The 19567-nt window shown below is 39.6% G+C and overlaps 1 protein-coding gene across 1 annotated transcript in view; it reads right to left on the bottom strand.

Annotated features, from left to right (window-relative positions):
• Positions 1-172: 172 nt before the first annotated feature.
• The window catches only part of atp6v1ba (ATPase, H+ transporting, lysosomal, V1 subunit B, member a), a 103584-nt gene continuing 84189 nt past the window's right edge, over positions 173-19567 (bottom strand). The window contains exons 10-14 of the mRNA XM_061836797.1: positions 8038-8188; positions 4263-4345; positions 4085-4189; positions 3747-3876; positions 173-1248 (exon numbers count right to left, since the gene is read on the bottom strand). Coding sequence (XP_061692781.1) covers positions 1106-1248; positions 3747-3876; positions 4085-4189; positions 4263-4345; positions 8038-8188 — 612 coding nt within the window. The 3' untranslated portion in view covers positions 173-1105. The remainder of the gene's footprint in view (positions 1249-3746; positions 3877-4084; positions 4190-4262; positions 4346-8037; positions 8189-19567) is intronic.

The following is a 19567-nucleotide window of genomic DNA, read 5'->3' as shown; positions in this document are numbered from 1 at the left end:
TGAAAATTTCAGACCCTTCCATGATTTCAAAATGGGAGAACTTGAAATATAGCAGCATGTTCAAATACTTATTTTCTTTACTGTATGTTCTCTGATAACTCTTCAAGCCGGTTGTCACGTGTCAAGTAGACTTACCTTTGTCAATTCATCAATTCTGTTCTTTTAGGCAAACTCGTCGGAAGCCATGGTGTCTTTAATGATTTGTAACAGGAAGTGGAAGTCATGATCAAACTGTCAATCAGCAGTTCAAAGTTCACTTTGTCACACGCAAGCAAACAACTCAAATACTATAACACATCGAAGTTTGGCTTTCATTCATTTTACATGGAGCTTATTAGCTGTCACTGGAAGATTAAGGTACTAATGGCATGAAGATGCTAAGCAAAGTTCCACAGATTAGTAAAGCATGGTAAAAATAAACTATACTCATAATTTAATTTATTTCTATTCACAAAATCAAGAAACTATGATTGAATAACAAGCTGGATAAATGGGAATGTTCAATATATTCATGAGACAAGAAGCACAAATAATGTAAGCATCTGTGATATAGTTCATACGTGGGACCAAAAAAAGTGAAGTACAGCATGACCACCACCTGCCTTACGTGAACATTGTTCAGAGTGTGGGTTTGAGTGTTCATTTCAGTGATGATTTAACGCTGAACACAAGCATACTATTTCAGTTTATACCACATATGGAACTTTCTTCACTTAGAAATGCTTTGTTGTGATGTTTGACAGAATTTAGTTTCCAGCACTAACGTAAAAAGGGCCTGACTTATAAGATATGATCACATTTCTTTGCAGTACAGCACAATACAACCACGGATACTTTGTATACACACCACATGTTTTGGACAGCGCTACACTACAGTACAACAACAAATTACAACTGATCTCATGGCGCAACAGAAGAGTATTTTAGGTACATGGATTCCATTGGAGGTGAGATTGGGGGAAAGGATGTACGCTTTGGGATCAGGAATGCACAACAATATTCACCTCCATGCCATAAGCTAAAGCGCTGAGACTGCTGGCATGATAAAGAGAGGAGGATGGTTTTAAGATGAGAGGGCAAAGAACCACCAAATCCTATTGGTGCCTCAGTGACGAGCAGCAGACTCCCTGGGATAAAACTCAGCTAATGTGCTCTGAGGAATCCTCTTGAGCATTTCCTTAGGGAAGATTCGGAGCAGCTGCCAGCCGATGTCCAAAGTTTCATACACGGTCCTATTGTCATATGGGCCTGTGGGATACAGAGAAAAAAAACAATAGCCGTTGTTCATCTGGACCAAAGTACCTGAAAGAATTTACCCAAAAAATAAATAAATGGGGAGTGGCATGTTGGTTCAGGCAGTTGGGGTGATGTTGCTTCGTAATGTATTCATTACGATAGCCTCCAAGATATAATGCGTAACCATACTTATTTGGGGAAAAAAAATGATAACAAAACCAAATGTATTCACATACAGTTAAAGTGTTAGAACAAAATTCAAGGGAAAAATATGCTGTTAAGGTGCATAAACTGTTAAAAACAAAAACATAAGTTTAATTAAAGAGTTTACATCACCATATTCACCCAAGACCTCTGGGCAAATCTTGGGTTTGTGTGTTGGCATTTTTTCTTTCCCAAACTTAACTAAAAAATATGGAAGGCTGTTGTGATGACAGTGCAAGACAAAAACATATCTGGCCGAACAGCAACGTACTTTATAAGACTGTGTGTAATTTGTATTTTGAGGGTTTTTTTGTGGGGGTACTGAAGAAAATATTTCTTAAGGACCAATTTCAACAAAAAATAATCAGATTATACAAACCCCAATTCCAATGACGTTGGGACATTGTGCAAAATGTAAACAAAAACAGAATAAATCATGATTTCAAAATCCTTTATGACTTACATTTGATTAAATACACTACAAAGATGAGATATTTAATGTTCCAACTTAACCTTTTTTGTGGCAAATTTTCACTCAATTTGAATTTAATGTCTTCCTGCAACATGTTCCTGAAGAGCAGCAGCATTTTTACCACTGCTACATCACCTTTCCTTTTTCACGACACTCAAGCATTTGCGAACTGAACACACTAACTGTTGAGGCTTTGTAGGAGGAATTCGTTCCCATTTTCGTTTCATGTACAACTTCAGTTGTTCAACAGTCTGGGGTCTTTGTTGTATTTTGCACTTCATAATTCGTCACACATTTTAATGAGCGGCTGTCAAGTATTTGCACTCTTATTACGAAGCCACACTGTTGGAACACATGCAGAATGTGCCTTGGTATCCTCTTGCTGAAATAAGCAACGACGTACATGAAAAAGACATTGCTTGGATGGCAGCATAATTCTTCTAAAACCTGCATGTATCTTTCAGCTTTTAGAATGCCTTCACAGATATGCAAGTTACCCATCTAATGGGCACTAACACACTCCCACGCCATCACAGATGCTTGATTTTGAACTTTCCACTCAGAAGAATCTGGATGGTCTTTTTCCTCATTGACTCGGAAGACACAATGTCCATGATTTGCAACAATTTGAAATGAGTAATTGTCAGCAAAAAGCACCCTTTATCACTTTGTGCTAGTTCGTCTAGTAGTGCCCTTTTGCTTTGTGCACAGCTACACAGGCATGTCAGACATGGAAGAAGAGTTCCCACAAAGTTAGGATCAGGAAATTGTCCAAAATATTGGCTCTCTTTAGTTTAAGTGAAAGGAAGGATTCAGCATACCAAGCTGTTGCTGTTGTTTTTGGATGGCTTCGACCTGTTCTAATATAGTATTATGTTCCAACGCACAAAACAAGTTCCATTAAGACATGGATGAGAGAATTTGGTGTGGCTCAATTTGACTGGCCTGCAGAGTGTACTGATGCCAACCTGGCAGAAAACCTTTGAGATAAATTAGACTGCAGAATCAGAGCCAGGCCTTCTCGTCAAACATCAGTGTGCAACTTCACAAATTGGCTTCTGGAAGCATTGTCAAAAATTGCTGACACATATACACCTAAACCTTGCGGGAAGCCTTTTCAGAAGAGTTAGAGCCATTATGGCTGTAAAAGGTAGACCAATGTCAAATACGGTTTGTATGGCTTAAGGAGGGTATGTCACTTCAGATCATAGGAGTAAAAGCGGGTAAGCGAACATTTTTGGCAATATGTGTTAAAAAGGATTTGCCAATCATTGTATTCCATTTTTATGAAAATTTTACACCAGGTCCCAACTTCATTTGAATTGGTGTTTGTAGTTAGGTAAAGTAACAGTAAAATAATTCAAATTAAAAAGCATGATTCGTGTCTAGGTCCAATTCACAGCCAGTATTTGCAAAGTCAGTTACCTTGATCCTTATGTAAGGTCCACATTTAACACCAGTTTTTTTTTCCCCACACAATCAATAACGTCACTAACTGAACTCGGTACTGCTGTTTGTTTAATATGACCCTTTCAGTAAATTATTCAGCTTCAAAGAATTAGATGTATACTCATTATGACTGTTGGGTCTGCTAGTTTTCCATACGTTTACAAGTTAAGTATAAATTCCAATCAAAGCAGTGACTTATCTTGCAAGTGATGTGGGACTGCTGTTATTTTGAACAAAATTGTACATGCAGTTTGTATCCTGGATATCTGGTTTCTCAACTGATGTAAATTTAACAAAGACATTTGAAATAATTTTTCTGGTTGACTTCACAAAATTGAAAAATAACAGAAAATACAACAGATAAATTTGTTTAGACTCAACTTACCCTGGGCAATAAAGTTCTTTTCAAATTTCTGTAGGAACTCAAGGTACAGAAGATCATCAGAAGTGAGGGCTTCTTCTCCCACAACAGCCTTCATGGCCTGAACATCCTTGCCAATAGCATAGCAGGCATACTAAAAGTGAAGAATATATTGCAAGAAAATGAACTTAACGGGCGAAAAATACTCAGAAAATTGCTGTAAAAAACAAAACGAATCAGTATTGTGAACTTCACCCCCCCCTCTCACACACACACACACACACACACACACACACACACACACACACACACACACACACACACACAATTACTAGAATAGACTGCAACAGGACATGTGTTACCAGTTGGTTTGAGACATCAGCGTGGTCCTTCCTAGTCATACCCTCTCCAATAGCAGACTTCATCAGACGGGACAGAGAGGGCAAAACATTGATGGGTGGGTAAATCTGCAAGACAAAGCATATTTGGAATATGAATAAAAGAAAAATTGTTAATTATAGATTTAAAAAACCATCCTACCTGACGGTTGTGCAGCTGCCTGTCCACGTACACCTGACCCTCAGTAATGTATCCCGTCAGATCAGGAATTGGATGGGTGATGTCTTGCAAGTCGAGTAAAAGTGGAAGGTAAGGGGGGGAAAAACATTTTATGTTCAAATGATGGAATAAATTAAACTAGGTCATTTGTTCATTTCACGATTTCAGGTTCATGGTAAAACATTTAATGAAATCAATTCAAGCAGCAAGCATTTAAATAAAGCCACGTAGAACATAAAATGCATAATTCAGTTTTCTAGTACTAGTAAAAGTACGCTTTTATTATGAACGATGTGTGGAGCAACCCATTTCTACTACGTTTATTCTAAATCAAGCTCCTCAGAAGCACTAGGAAAAGTTCGGTAAATGTCAACACATTCGTGTACTTGTAATGGGGAACTACTCTTCAACTAGGTATGAGCATGCACAACATAATGTAGTTGCTATAGTAACTTCAGGCATCAAATGTCTTGTTAACCCATTTCTAATGGTTACAATGTTTTGTGTGATAACACATCAATGAACAACCAAGATGACGTATTTTGTAAACAAAAGTATTGTGACCAAAAAGGTCCTACTTGGATGGGAAAAGATGTCCACTGACAGACTCCAGGTCCTCAGGTGTGCATACCCCCAGAAGTGCACATAAGGTGTCCGTAAAAACATTTCCATGTAAAGAATGGCATTTATCAGATTGGATTTATACGTAGCACATGTGTAAATTTACACTCAGCTGTGACCATGTGGACACAGAGAGCCTAATGGTGAAAAAAAAAAAAAAAAAAAAAAGGTGAAGCTACAAAAAAAATGTACTAAGAGGGTTGTCACCAAAGCCATCCGAGTGGACATCCAGCTTCTGTCGTCAAGGGGATTTGCGGCCACCAGGACATTTTAACGGTAATTATGAGACAACATGAAGTTCAACTACATTTCAAAATAATAGCTGTCAAACGTAACTAATCAGATTAATCCTCCTTTACAGTATATTTTTTATTGCTTAATGTCAAACAGTAGATGCAGTAGATTCTCAGATATCCAACAAGACCCAGCATTCATGATATACACACTCTTGAGGGTGTGTAATTGGGCACTTTGTTGAAAGGGTTGTTACAAAAATAGCAGTGTACCGTCGGACTTTTCAAACTCAAATCTATTTTGTACAAACGTTTTTGTTTCTAGGATTTACCAATCCTTTAAATCACTAAACTAATATTGAGTTGTATGACCACAGTTTTTTCTTATAACTGCTTCACATCTGTGTGACATGGAATCAACAAACCTGTGGCACCTTTCAGCCGTTATTTCACGCCTACATTCCTTAACAACATTCCACAATTCATTTATATTTCTTGTTTTTTCTGGCCACTCCATGACACTAACTTTGTTGTTTTGTAACCAAGACTTTGCATGTTTATTAGTGTGTTTGGGGTCATTGTCTTATTGAAACTAATTTCTCAGTGCATGATCCAAGCTTAACAGAATGTCGGATGTTGACACACTCTTATCTCTTATGTGTTCTAAATGAAGAAGACTTTACATCTTGCAAATCTGTGACTATTATAAGGAATAGTTCCTACAAACAGAAATGTGTCTTGTTCTTGTTACTTTGTTGTTCTTGTTCGGAATGCTGTACCAAGACAGCACCAACTGCCCGAGAACAATTCCTTGTTTTTTTTTTTTTTTTAATTTATTTATTTTTTTATTTTTTTTTTACACGCATGGCCAATAAATCTGATTCTGAGTCTGATTTTGATGATCCCTGGTATGGGATAGATGGGCCCAATACCATAGAAGGAGAAACATGCCCATATCATGCTTTCACCACAATGCTGTGGCTTGAATTCAGAGTTTGGGGAGTCATCTCAAAATCTGTCTGCAGCCCCTGGACCCAAAAAGAACAATTTTACTCTCATCACTCCACAAAATCCTCCTCTATTTTCTCTTTAGGCTAGTTGATGTGTTTTTTGGCAAATTGTAGCCTTTTGTATACAGAGGGACTTTGTGGGGATTCTTGTTAATAGATTAGCTTCACACAAATGTATTCTCATTGTCACAGTACTTAAAGGTAACTCCAGACTGTCTTTGAGCATCCTGGAACTTATCATTGCCTAAGCCCCATTCTGGCAATTCTGTGATCCATTTTGATGGTTGCGTTTTGTGCAACGTGTCTCTGGTTTTGCTTTCCATTTTATGGTATTAGAGATCATTTTAGCTGAACATCCTATAATTTTTTGCACCTCTTTATAAGGTTTTCCCTCTCCAATCAAACCTTTAATGAAAGTGCGCTTTTATTCTGAACAATGTGTGGAACAACCCATTTTTCTCAACCTTTCAAGGAGAATTGCATGTTCAACAGGTGCTGGCTTCATCCTTAAATAAAGGCCACCTGATTCTCATCTGTTTTCCACAAAATCGATGACCTCACTGATTGAATGCCACACTGCTATTTTAATTTTTAAACACACTCCTTACAGCTAAAGGCCCAATTGCCTTAAGAGTCTACATATCATGAATGCTAGATCTTGTTGGTTTTCTGAGAATCTACTTCACCAACTGGTAACTTGACATGTAGCAATAAAAAAAAAATATAGTGAAAACATGGATTAATCTGGTAAGTCACAATGGAGTGCTACTATTTTGAATGCTACTGAATAAGTCATATCATGCCAATGTACACTAAGTATATCCCTGGCAGCAATGAACATCGAGTCACCAACATGCCAATATTTCAACAATGGTGTCCTAAACATTTGGGAGCCATACATTGCACTGACATTTCTATCAAAGGACCCATCACACAACACATTCAGCTAAGTGAACCGGAAACATTTCAATTTTATCAATGCACAAATATGTGATTTATATTGCTTGGAGGGATGCATGATTCATTCATTCATTGTGCAGAATAGTTCCTTGGATGCATTCAAAACTCCATGGTAGCTCTGGTTCAGGGTGGCTGGCTGGCTGCGCATTCAATATAATAATATGTCAACAGGTATGCTTGCAATACATGTATCAACACTGGCTCTCCTGACTTTGATTAAATATAACAATCATCTGTGGGACATGACAGTTTTTTGGGGGATTGAGGTTTTATGTCAAACCATTTATTTTTATTTTTGATTTCATTAATCTCTTTCTTCTGCTTGATAGAACAGGAACGGTTAAATTCTCCTAGTGCCCCATGACATTTTTTTTCTAATTATGGGGTGACACCTGCATTAATTGTACCAAAAAATATGTCAGGTTTGTTTCTGCGATCCATCAAGTTGAACCACTATCCCACTTCTCTGAAAATGTTCTCAATCAACGTTTTAATCACCCTTGTTTTTGGAGAAGGAAGTTAATCTAAAATGTTGCTATCAGATGGTCAATATGAGGCATTTCTCAACGCAAGTGAGGCTCAACGTCTGCGATGATGGCAGTTTAGAAGGAATGGGATTTACCAGCATTCCTTAATGGTGTGCACGTCTGGTGGCCGCACGTTTGACGAATACAAATTTTTTTGTGCATGCACGTTCTAAATTTCAATCATACGAACAAATTTAGAAACCATTTTATCCACTCTGATAAATGTGGGGGCCCAAATCGTAAAATAAAGAATTTCCAGAAGAGTAGAACCTATAATAGCTTTAAAGGCGGCTACCTTCAAATTGTCTTCCATTTAGAGTCAAGGAGATGTAATGGGCTGGATTATTCCAGTGATTCTGGATATGAAGGCAAGCCAAAACTTTTTGATTAAGTATGCAGCTCTTACCATCATTAGGCATTGTGAGGATGGGGATCTGGGTGATTGAACCATTCCTGCCCTCGACTCTGCCAGCGCGCTCATAGATGGTGGCCAAGTCAGTGTACATGTAACCAGGAAAGCCTCGACGCCCAGGCACCTCTTCTCTGGCAGCAGACACCTTAAGGATTGATATAATAGTTGGTGATGAGTGAGAGGGCCACATGAAAACAACATTTAACGATACAAAACAATTTGCCAATCTCAAAACTATGGATTTTAGTATTTTTAGTATACCATATTTTCACGACTATAAGGCGCACTTAAAAGTCTTAATGTTTCTCCAAAATCAATGGGGGGTGCTTTAAAATGCAGAGCTCCTTAAATGTGAACCGATGTCCAAAATTTGTAACTGACTGGGAGCATTTCCTGCTGACACGCTAGTTGTACAGTGGAGAAAAGAAATATTTGAACATCCTGCTATTTAGCAAGTTGGAAAAAGTTAGAAAACATGGAGGGGTCTGAAATTTTCATCGTAGGTGCATGTCCACTGTGAGGGAGATAATCTTCTTCTTCTTTTCCTTTCGGCTTGTCTCGGTAGGGGTTGCTACAGCATGTCATCTTTTTCCATCTAAGCCTATCTCGTGCATCTTCCTCTCTAACACCCACTGTCCTCATGTGCTCCCTCAGAACATCAATCAGTCTTTTCTTTGGTCTTCCTCTCACTCTTTTGCCTGGCAGCTCCATCCTCAGCACCCTTCTACCAATATACACACTCTCTCGCCTCTAAACATGACCAAACCATCGAAGTTTGCTCTCTCTAACCTTGTCTCTAAAACATACAACTTTGGCTGTCCCTCTACTGAACTCATTTCTAATCCTATCCAAACTGCTCACTCCAGGTGAGAACCTCAGCATCTTTATTTCTGCTATCTCCAGTTATGCTTCCTGTTGTTTCTTCAGTGCCACCGTCTCTAATCCATACATCTAAAAAGAAAAATCAAAAAATCAAAATCAGACAGGTTTCTGGGCTGTCGCTGAGAAATAGAGTTTCAGCTCCCTCCAAAGATTTTCTATTGGGTTGAGGTCTGGAGACTGGCTCGGCCACCCCAGAACCTTGATATGCTTCTTACGGAGTCACTCCTTGGTTTTCCTGGTGATGTGCTTCGGGTCATTCTCATGTTGAAAGACCCAGCCATGACCCATCCTCAATGCCCGGACTAAGGGAAAGAGGTTGTTCTTCAAAATCTCACAATACATGGCCGCGGTCATCCTCTCCTTAATACAGTGCAGTCGTCATGTCCCATGTGCAGAAAAACACTCCCAGAGCATGATGCTACCACCCCCACGCTTCACCGTAGGGATAGTGTTCTTGGGATGGAACTCATCATTCGTCTTCCTACAAACATGGTTCGTGGAATTATGACCAAAAAGTTCAATTTTGGTCTCATCTGACCTCAAAACTTTCTCCCATGACTCCTCTGTATCATCCAAATGGTCATTGGCAAACATAAGACGGGCCTTGACATGTGCTGGTTTAAGCAGGGGAACCTTCCGTACCATGCATGATTTCAAACCATTACGTCTTAGTGTATTACCAACAGTCACCATGGAAATGGTGGTCTCAGCTCTTGCAGGTCATTGACTAAGTCCTGTTGTGTAGTCTTGGGCTTATTCATCACCTTTCCAAGGATCATAGAGACCCCACAAGGTGATATGTTGCATGGGGCTCCACTCCGATTGAGATTGGTCGTCATGTTTAGCTTCTTCCATTTTCTAATGATTGCTCCAACAGTGGACCTTTTTTCACCAAGCTACCTGGCAATTTCTCCATAGCCCTTTTCCGGCCGGGTTATTGTATGGGGTGCACAGGTGTCTTTATGCAGCTAATGACCTCACACAGGTGCATCTGATTCAGGATAATACATGGAGTGGAAGTGGACTTTTAAAGGAGGACTAACAGGTCTTTGAGTCAGAATTCTAGCTGATAGACAGCTGTTCAAATACTTATTTGCAGATGTATCACACAAATCGTTAATTTCTGGACTTTTTTTCTTAGATTAACTCCCTCACAGTGGACATGCACCTATGATGAATATTTCAGACCCCTCCCATGATTTCAAAGTGGGAGAACTTGCAATATAGCAGGGTGTTCAAATACTTATTTTCTTCACTGTACAGAGGAAAAGCAGACGTGTGATAGGACAGCACACGATTGTTACTGGGGGAAGTGTGGGTGTGCGAGAGGACGCTAAAGACACGCCCTCCAGTATGTATATAATGCCGTTATGTGCTTTGTGGTTTATAACATCACTTTGGCTAGGTACCCCCAAAAATGGCACCAATGAAGAGACATGCTTACGGAGCAGAGTTTAAACTGCAAGCTATCAGTTACGCGGAAAAACATAGGAATCAAGCAGCCGTGATAGAATTCAAGATCAACGAATCCATGGTGCTCAATCTGAGGAAGCAGAAAAACGAGCTTCACCAATTCAAGTAGATGAAGCTGAGTTTCCATGGAAACAAGGCAAGGTGGTCTGAGGTGGAAGAACAATTCGAGTAATGGATTAATGATCAAATAACAAAAAAACAGCATGAAACAAAACAAGCGCAGCAAATGAAATTGGATCTTACTATTATTCCGGGAGCCTTGACGAAGAAACTTCATTTGCTGGACATCGGTGTAAACATGTTGGACAAAGTGAAGTTCTAAGCGGCGTGGGAGCAACGGATGACAAATCGCAAACACAGCTTTATTAAGAGCCAGCGCCGGGATAGTTATACCACAATTTGTGAATGGATTGTGGATGCTTGGGCTAACATGTCTGCTTCCACTGTTGTTTGAAAAGCCGGCATCATATCTGAGGAGTTGCACACCAACGAGACTGACAACGACGAGAGGGAACCTAGCGTATTTAGAGAACTTGCCCAGCTGTATATTCTGGATTCAGAAGATAAGAACTTTGATGGATTTATGGATGAGGATAAACGTGACTACATGCATTGTTAAATACTTAACTAAAGTACAATTGAACTCAGTTTTGCTGCTGGTGCTTTTTTAAATAGTGTGCATGCATGCTACTGTATGTTTTAAGCTAGTGTCGCTATATAGCTATATTGTATTGCTACATTGTTCAATCCTTCAACAAAGTACAACCAAACTCAGTTTTACTCCCAGTGCCTTTTGAAATAGCGTGCATACATGCTATCGTATCCTTTAAGAAAGTGTTGCTATCAAGACATATCGCTATATGCTTTGTGGTGCTAAACATATGTAAATAGTGTTTGAAGTGCATGTTTTGTGTCAATTATGTCTTCGCTCATCATTTTGGTTGTTTTGTAGTCTGCTGATTGTGCTTTTCTGTTTGCTGTGGTGGAATGATTTTAGTTTGGTGTTACACCATACGTGAGGATGACGTGTTGAGTGGTGAGTTGCTTGCACTGGTCGTAGTGGGGGGAAAAAAGTACAAGCTTGTTCTTCTGCTTGCAAAAATAAAGGTAGAATGATGCCTCACTTTCTCTCGACTCATACATTTTATCAATAGAGGATAAGGTAATTAGCATGGAGGATAATTATAGCACTCAAAGACCCGCTAGAGTCATCTCGGTGATTTGTTTCTAAATATATTACACTTATTTGAAGGCAAGTGTTGAAAATGTGGAAAGACAACAATTTAGTACAGAATCATGATGTATGGTTATACGAGTTTCCCATTAATTAGGGCTTTGCTCATTTCTACCACTACTACAGTTTGCAGTTAGTTATCATCTATATATGCAACTTGAAAAAATGCATTTTCCCTGATGTTTTCTATTTTGACCACAGTGTCTGTTGTATTGACCAGCATGAGGATCATGCAGTGGTCTGACGGCATGTTGGACCAGACCAGACAGCTCTATTGTGATCTGCTACTAGCGACTAGGGTAGTACTTACTAGCCTTTAGTGGGGTCAAGGACATCCATTGAGTTCATCCAAAACTCCACAGCTTGGCCCCATGCACCGCACACGGACACTTAAGGGAAAGTTAACAGTTTATTACATTTGTTAGAATGAGCGTTATTGGGCTATTGACCATGCTGACCTGTGGCAAGGCCGTCCTAAATGGCAGCTCTCTCTATCTTTGTCTCCAAAACATCTAACCTTGGCTGTCTGAAGAGTTCATTTCTAATTTTATCCAACTTGGTCACTCTCAGAGAGAACCTCAACATCTTCATTTCTACCAATTCCACCTCTACTTCCTGTTTGTTGTTTCTTCAACACCACTATCTGTAATCCGTACATTAAGGCTGAGGTGCCCCACCACTTTCTTACAAACTGTGGTCCTGAAGTGGTACTGCCCTTCAACCTACCAGAGACTTTTCTGTCATGTAACATAACAGACACCTTCCGACAGCTGTTCCAACCTGCTTTGGACCCATTACTTCACTTCCTTACCATACTCTCCATTGCTCTGAAATGTTGACCCAAGTATATGAAGTCATACACCCTTGCTATCTCTTCTCCCAGTGGCCTGACTCTTCCCTCTCCACCCATCTCCTTCATGCACATGTAATTTGTTTTACTTTGGCTAATCTTCATTCCTCTCTTTCCAGTGCATGCCTCCATCTTTCTAACTGTTCTTCCACCTTCTGTCTGCTTTCACTGCAGATCACAATGTCATATGCCAGCATTGTGGTCCACAGGGATTCCAGTCTAACCTTATCTGTCAGCCTATCCATCAATCATCACTGCAAATAGCAAATGGTTCAGGCCTGATCCATGATGCAGTGCCACTACCACCTTAAACTCATCTGTCACACCAACAGCATATCTACCACTGTTCTGCTGTCCTCATCCTGTTTGCTTCGAGCATATTTCACAGCCACTCTAAACGTCAGCATGCAGTACGACAGTTCCTTTCTGCGTACTCAGTCATTGACTTTCTCTAGATCTACAAAGACACAACATAGCCTCTTCTGACCTTATCTCTACTTTTCTATCAACATCCTCAAGGCAAATAATGCATTAGTGGTACTCGTCCTAGAAATGAAACCATGCTTGCAAATACTTCTATCCCGAGTGTAAGCCTCCATTACTCTTTCCCATGACTTCATCGTGTGGCTCATCAATTTTAGTCCTCGAAAGTTCCCACAGCTATGTACATCACCTTTTTTCTTAAAAAAAGGGCAGCATCACATCCTCCATTTTCTCTATTTCCTTCTCACCTGCGAGAACTGTTAAATAAGCTGGTCAAAAACTCCACAGGCACCAATGCTAGATGCTTCCATACCTTCCTAGCAATGTCAGCAGGAACAATGGCCTTTCCATATTTCATACTCTTTAATGCCTAACTTCCTCCTTACTAAGCATTGCCACTTCCTGGTCCACCAGACTCTTCCTTCTCTCTCATTTTCCTCATTCGTCAAGTCCTGAAAGTATTCTTCCCATCTATCCACCACACTATTGGCACCAGTCTACACATTTCCATCTCTATCCTTAATCACCCACACAGCCTTCCCATCTTTATCCCTCTATCTAGCCAACCTGTAAATATCCTTTCTTTCTTTCATGTCTAACCAAGCACACTGTCATATGCCAAATGGTTAGCCTTTGTCACCTCTATCTTTGCCATTACAACACATCACAATGCATTCATTTCTTCTCTCTTATGTTCTCTCAGTGTCATTTTTAGCTAACCTCTTTCCTCGTATGATTCCCTGAAATCTCAGGTTCCACCATCCACATCCACCTCTCATTTCCTGCCAGAAGATACAGCAAGTACTCTCCTGCCTGTCTTTCTGATCACCTTGGCTGTAGTGGTCCAGTCTTCTGGAAGCTCCTCCCGTCCACCTCTCTGAGCCTGTACCCAAAAAGCTGCACAAAACTTCCTTTCTCAGCTTTCACCACATGGATCTCTGCTCTGCCATTGCCTTTTAAATCTTCCTCTCCACTACCAGAGTCCTTTTACACAACACCATTCTATGCTGTCGAGGAACATTCTCCCCTACCATAACCCTACAGTCATTGAACTTCACATTGCATTGGCTGCACAAGACGTGATCCACCTTCGATTTTTCAGCTCTTGTAGGTCACCATATGTTCCTGTGTCTTCTGGATAAAAAAAAAAAAAAAAGTGTTCACTAGAGCCATTTCCATTTTTTCTGCAAAGTCTGCCACCATCCGCCCCTTCACATTCCTTTACTGGATGCCGTCATAACCCATAACTTCTTCAACACCCGTTACATTCACAAACTTGTCCATTACAATCTGCACCAATCACAATGCTCTCTGTCTGGGATGCTCAGAACTACTTTGTCTAGCTCCTTCCAGAATTTCTCTCACACCTATTGGTCACATCCTACCTGTGGGGCATAGTCTCGAGCTACATTATACATCACACCCTCAATTTCAAGTTTCAACCTAATCACTCGATCCAATACTCTTTTCATCTCCAAAACATTCTTCCAACTCTTCCTTTAAAATGAGCCCTACTCAATTATTCTTCCTGTCTACACAATGGTAAAATAATTCAAACCCTGCCCCTAAACCTTTAGTCTTATTGCTTTTCCACCTTGTCTCCTGGATACACAACATATACACCTTCCTCACCATTGTGTCAAACAATTCGAGATTTTCCTTTCATAGTCCCCACATTCAAAGTCCCCCCATTCAATTCTTTATTTTGTGCTTTCCTAAGAACCCATTTTCAATCTCTGTCTTTGACCCACAGTAGCCAAATTTCCCACAGCGCCCTGCAGGGTAACTGTGCCAGGGTCTGATATGGTTAAGTCGGGCCATGATAGTGTGAAAGTCGTAAACAATTTGTTCAGACAAACAAATCTTTTTAGGGAATGAACTGAACCAAATCAGTGTATGAAACAATTTCTTCTTTTTACTTGGCTGCCGCTCGCTCACCTCGGAAACGGAACTGTTGAACCGTTCTATCACATCTGAATATATGGCGAATGACCAATGAGCAGCCACTGTGCAGGTGGGGCAGGACTGATTTGCAACTCCCCAGTGATGTTACTCACTTTGGCGAATGACCAATGAGCAGCCAGCAACATTCAGGCAGAGGAGGGACCTAAGTGAACTGAGTGATTCGTTCAGTGAAATTGTGAGCTGAGGAACTGAAGAGTGATTCGTACATTTGATCTGCTAAGGTATGATGTAGGATGAGTGATTCGTTTGCCAGATGAACATACTATTCAGTGAGTGTGAGTGATTTTAACAATAGGTCCTGACATCCTCGCGGGGATAGCTTTCACTAGCAGCAGTTTCTTCTAGCTGATAGGTAATTATGAGTCAGTTAAGCATGTGAAAAAAAAGCACATATTTAAAATGTAAATTAATAGTAAATGTATATATATACACACACACACACACACACACACACACACACACACACACACACACACACACACACACACACATATTCCCTCTGTGACTAATGCAATTATGAAAGCCTTTTTAATTTCATAACAATAACACATTAAACACAAAATTTCTCAAGACTCAAAAGACACTTTCCACTAATCAGATGACAACAAAAGTGAGGTGAGTGAGCAGAAAGCCAGGTGGCAGATGCTCAGAGATGCTGTGCACAGGAAAGCAGAAAAGTCACGTCGGCTGGCAAGAGCCTAACTGGACGTAAGTGGATGCAGAAGAATGGTCAACAAAAAACAAATTACCATAATTTCTCAAGTATAATGCGTCGTGAAGTATAATGCGCACCCCCAAAGTTGACTTAAAAACAAAAAATCAATTAACTTTTTGAAAATATTTTTGGAAAAATTTGCATGTTATTTTTGAGAAATTACGGCACTACTGTACACAGAAGATCTGTATTGACTCGATTTCTCAACAATTCTGGAGTATTTATTTCTTAAATCGACAATGTGCAACACCAGTTGCTTCCAGTACTGGTTAAGGTTTTTAGGTTGTTATATGATAGTTATAAGCTAAAAATAAATGTCATTGTGTTCAATTGTAGGGTTGGGGTGTTGGGGACATTTTGAACGTGTAAAAATTAACACCTTCAACCCTCACGGGGATGAGCGGTATAGAAAATAGATACAAATAGATTCAATGAAAAATGTAATGAGTTAAGAAAAAAAAAATCATTTGTTCAGGAGAAAATCATTTGCAGTTCAATGACTTCCTGAATTTTTGTGAAAATATCCAAGATAAAAGCTGAGAGAAGACTTACTTTTACAAAGTCAAGTGTTGCTAAATATACAAAGCAGCAAGTAACTGGTTGGAAATGTTGCCACCCTGTTTAAAGACTGCTCCCCCTCCACCTCCCAAGTCAAGTGAATTCAACGCAAAGGTGAATACATCGCAGCCCTTTATCCTTGGAGTCGCAGGTCGATGGTTGAGATGAGGGTTAAATACTTGTCTATTAAAGACTCAACCTTTATATGCCTGAATAGGAACGCGTTGTTTTTTTGTCCTCAAGGTTCTTTGTATGTTCTGAACTACACATCAAGCAATTCAAATCCTAGCAAAGTAGGAAGTACATGGGTCAAGGTTACGGTAATCACAAATGCACTATTAACACCTGGAATCATGCAGCCAGTGTATTGAGAAGCAAACTATACAAAAAAAGGATTACGACAGGGATACAAAAGGATGTGTAGCAAGAATCTGACTGAAGATCCAGCAAATGAAAGAAAAGGGAACAGTTAACAGGGGAAGTAGTCATGGGGGCTGTGATAATGTGGGGTTTCTTATTAAGTGTAACTCTGGATAAGGTCAGGTATTTCCATATAAAAGGAAACAGTACATTTTCCCTTTTCACTTCTCAAGCAAGGATGTCATCGTGCCAATACTACACGAGACTAGAGTTATAGTTGGCAATCAACATTGTCCTCACTTCCATCCATCCATGCATCCATCCATCCATTTTCTTTGCTGCTTATCCTCACAAGGCTCACAGGGAGTGCTGGAGCCTATCCCATCTGTCAACGGGCAGGAGGCAGGGTATACTTTGAACTGGTTGCCAGCCAATTGCAGGGCACAAACAGCCACACTCACAATCACACCTAGGGGCAATTTAGAGTGTCCAATTAATGTTGCATGTTTTTGGGATGTGGGAGGAAACCGGAATACCCGGAGAAAAACCACGCAGGCACAGGGAGACAAAGTAAACTCCACACAGGCGGGGCTGGGATTTAACCCGGGTCCTCAGAACTGTGAGGCCAACGCTTTTACCAGCTGAACCACCGTGCCGCCTGTCTTCACTTCATCACCTTCAAATTAATATGAACGATTTAAAAAGAATGCAAAAATAAATGGAAAACATTAAATTCATATTATAATTCCATTATTGGGGCAGTACTGATTAGGACAGCTGCCTCACAGTTCTGAGGACCCAGGTTTCAATCCGACTTTGCCTGTTTGGGCTTTACATGTTTTCCCCAGACCTGGGTTCGTTTGCTCCGGATTCCTCCCACATCCCAAAAACACGCATGGTAGGTTAATTGAAGACTCAAAATTTCCCATATGTGTGAATAGTTGTTTATATCTGTCCTGGGACTGGCTGGTGACCAGTTCAGATTGTCCCCCCCCCTCTCGCCCGAAAATACAATCCCCACCAAAACTCTTGGAACAAGCAAGGTCAATTCCTTTGTGTTTTGTAGAGTGAAGACATTTGGGTTTCAGATCAAAAGATGAATATGAGACAGTTTCAGAATTTCAGCTTTTTTTCATGGTATATATATATACACATCTAGATTTGTTAAACAACCTGGCACATACCTTTTTTTGGCCATCCACTTTTCAAGTGAGCAAAGTTATCAAAACAAATATGGTTAAAAGTGAATAACATTTAATATTTGGTGCCATAACCCTTACTTGCAATAACTGCATCAAGCCTGCGACCCACTGACTTCAGACTGTTGCATCATTCCTTTGAAATAGTTTTCAAGGCCCTTACTGCAGCCTTTCAGTTTCTGCAGTCAGTAAAATGCATGCCCTATTGGGTTAAGATATATGAATGGCTTTACGCTTTTTCGCACTGAAGTCCTTTGTTGTGTTGGCAGTGGGTTTTGGGTCATTGTCTTGTTGCAATATGAAGCTTGTCCCGAAGAAATTGGATGAAATTTTCAGCAACTTGCCGTATGAAATGGTTTTGTAGACTTCTGACTTAATTCTGCTACTACCATGATGAGTTACATAATAAATAAAGACGAGTGAGGCCATTCCAGAAGCAGGCATGCAAGCCCAAGCCATGCAATTACCTCCACTATGCTTCAGAGATGAGCTTGTGCGTTTTGGATCAAAAGCACAGGCTTACTTTTTCCATACTTTGGACTTTCCATCCTTTTGTTAGCAGTTAATGTAGTTTTCATCAGTCCATAAAACTTTGTTACAAAACTTTTTTGGCTCATCTCTGTACTTTTTTTGTAAAATCCAAATTGGCCATTTGACTCTTTTTGCTGATGAGTGGTTTGCATCCTGTGGTTTGACCTAGTATTTCTCCTCTCAAAGACTTTGAAAAGTGGAATGTGATACGTTCGCCTGTGCACTCTTGATGTTGGCAAACCATTTGTCTGGCAATTTAAAGAAAAATACATCCAAACTATTAGAGAGACACTTCATGCAACAAAACAGTGACCCAAAACAGACTTCCAACACAACAAAGGACTTTATCGGGGGGGAAAAGTGGAAGGTCTAAAGTAAGGCTAAACGGTACTCACTTTAAGTTAATTTGAGTTAATTTCATCAGGTCTGTACCAATATTTTTGGTCATTTAAAATGTGGGTGGCTTCAATCAATAGGTGCTCTGTCCTTGTTTAACACATTTGGATGTAAAAACCATGAAAAGAAAGCTGGAATATTGAATATTTTGTATGCGGTGTGGCGTTTTAAGATACAGGTGTATTTCAATGATTTGGAATGTCAAAAGATACATTTAGTTAGGGTGTTAATTTAAAAAAGAAAAAAAAAACACCTGTAAGAGGGATCCACGACACACACTGAAACGTTTCGAGATTTTTCACATTCAGTGAGGAAAATAAGTATTTCAACACCCTGCGATCTTACAAGTTTCTCTTTTTCTCTTAAATTTGAAATTGTGGAGTGGTCTGAAATTTTCATCTTAGGTGCATGTCTACTGTGAGAGACTAAAAAAAAAAAAATCCACAAATCACAATGTATGATTTAAAAAAAATATTTGCATGTTACAGCTGGAAATAAGTGTTTGAACACCTGACAATTTTAACACCTGCCAATCAGCAAAAATTCTGTTGCTCAAAGACCTGTTATAGTCCACCTCTAAAAGGTCAACCTACACTTCACTTAATATTTAAAATTAGAATCACCTGTTGGAGATCATTAGCTGCATAAAGACACACACACACAATATATATATATATATAATATATATATATATATATATATATATAAAAACACAATACACATCCAATAATTTCTCGAGTATAATGCGTCCTGAAGTTGACAAAACTGTCTGTACAACAATCATTAATGCCCAATCCCCATAAACATTCTAAAATAGATATTGTAATGAAAAATACAAACAACATTATTCACTTCAATGCCTACACGAAAAAATAAAT

The sequence above is a fragment of the Syngnathoides biaculeatus genome, chromosome 12, assembly GCF_019802595.1.
Source record: "Syngnathoides biaculeatus isolate LvHL_M chromosome 12, ASM1980259v1, whole genome shotgun sequence".
Taxonomy (NCBI): domain Eukaryota; kingdom Metazoa; phylum Chordata; class Actinopteri; order Syngnathiformes; family Syngnathidae; genus Syngnathoides; species Syngnathoides biaculeatus.
The sequence above is the reverse complement of the archived record's forward strand: the minus strand, read 5'-3'. Positions and strand labels throughout refer to the sequence as shown.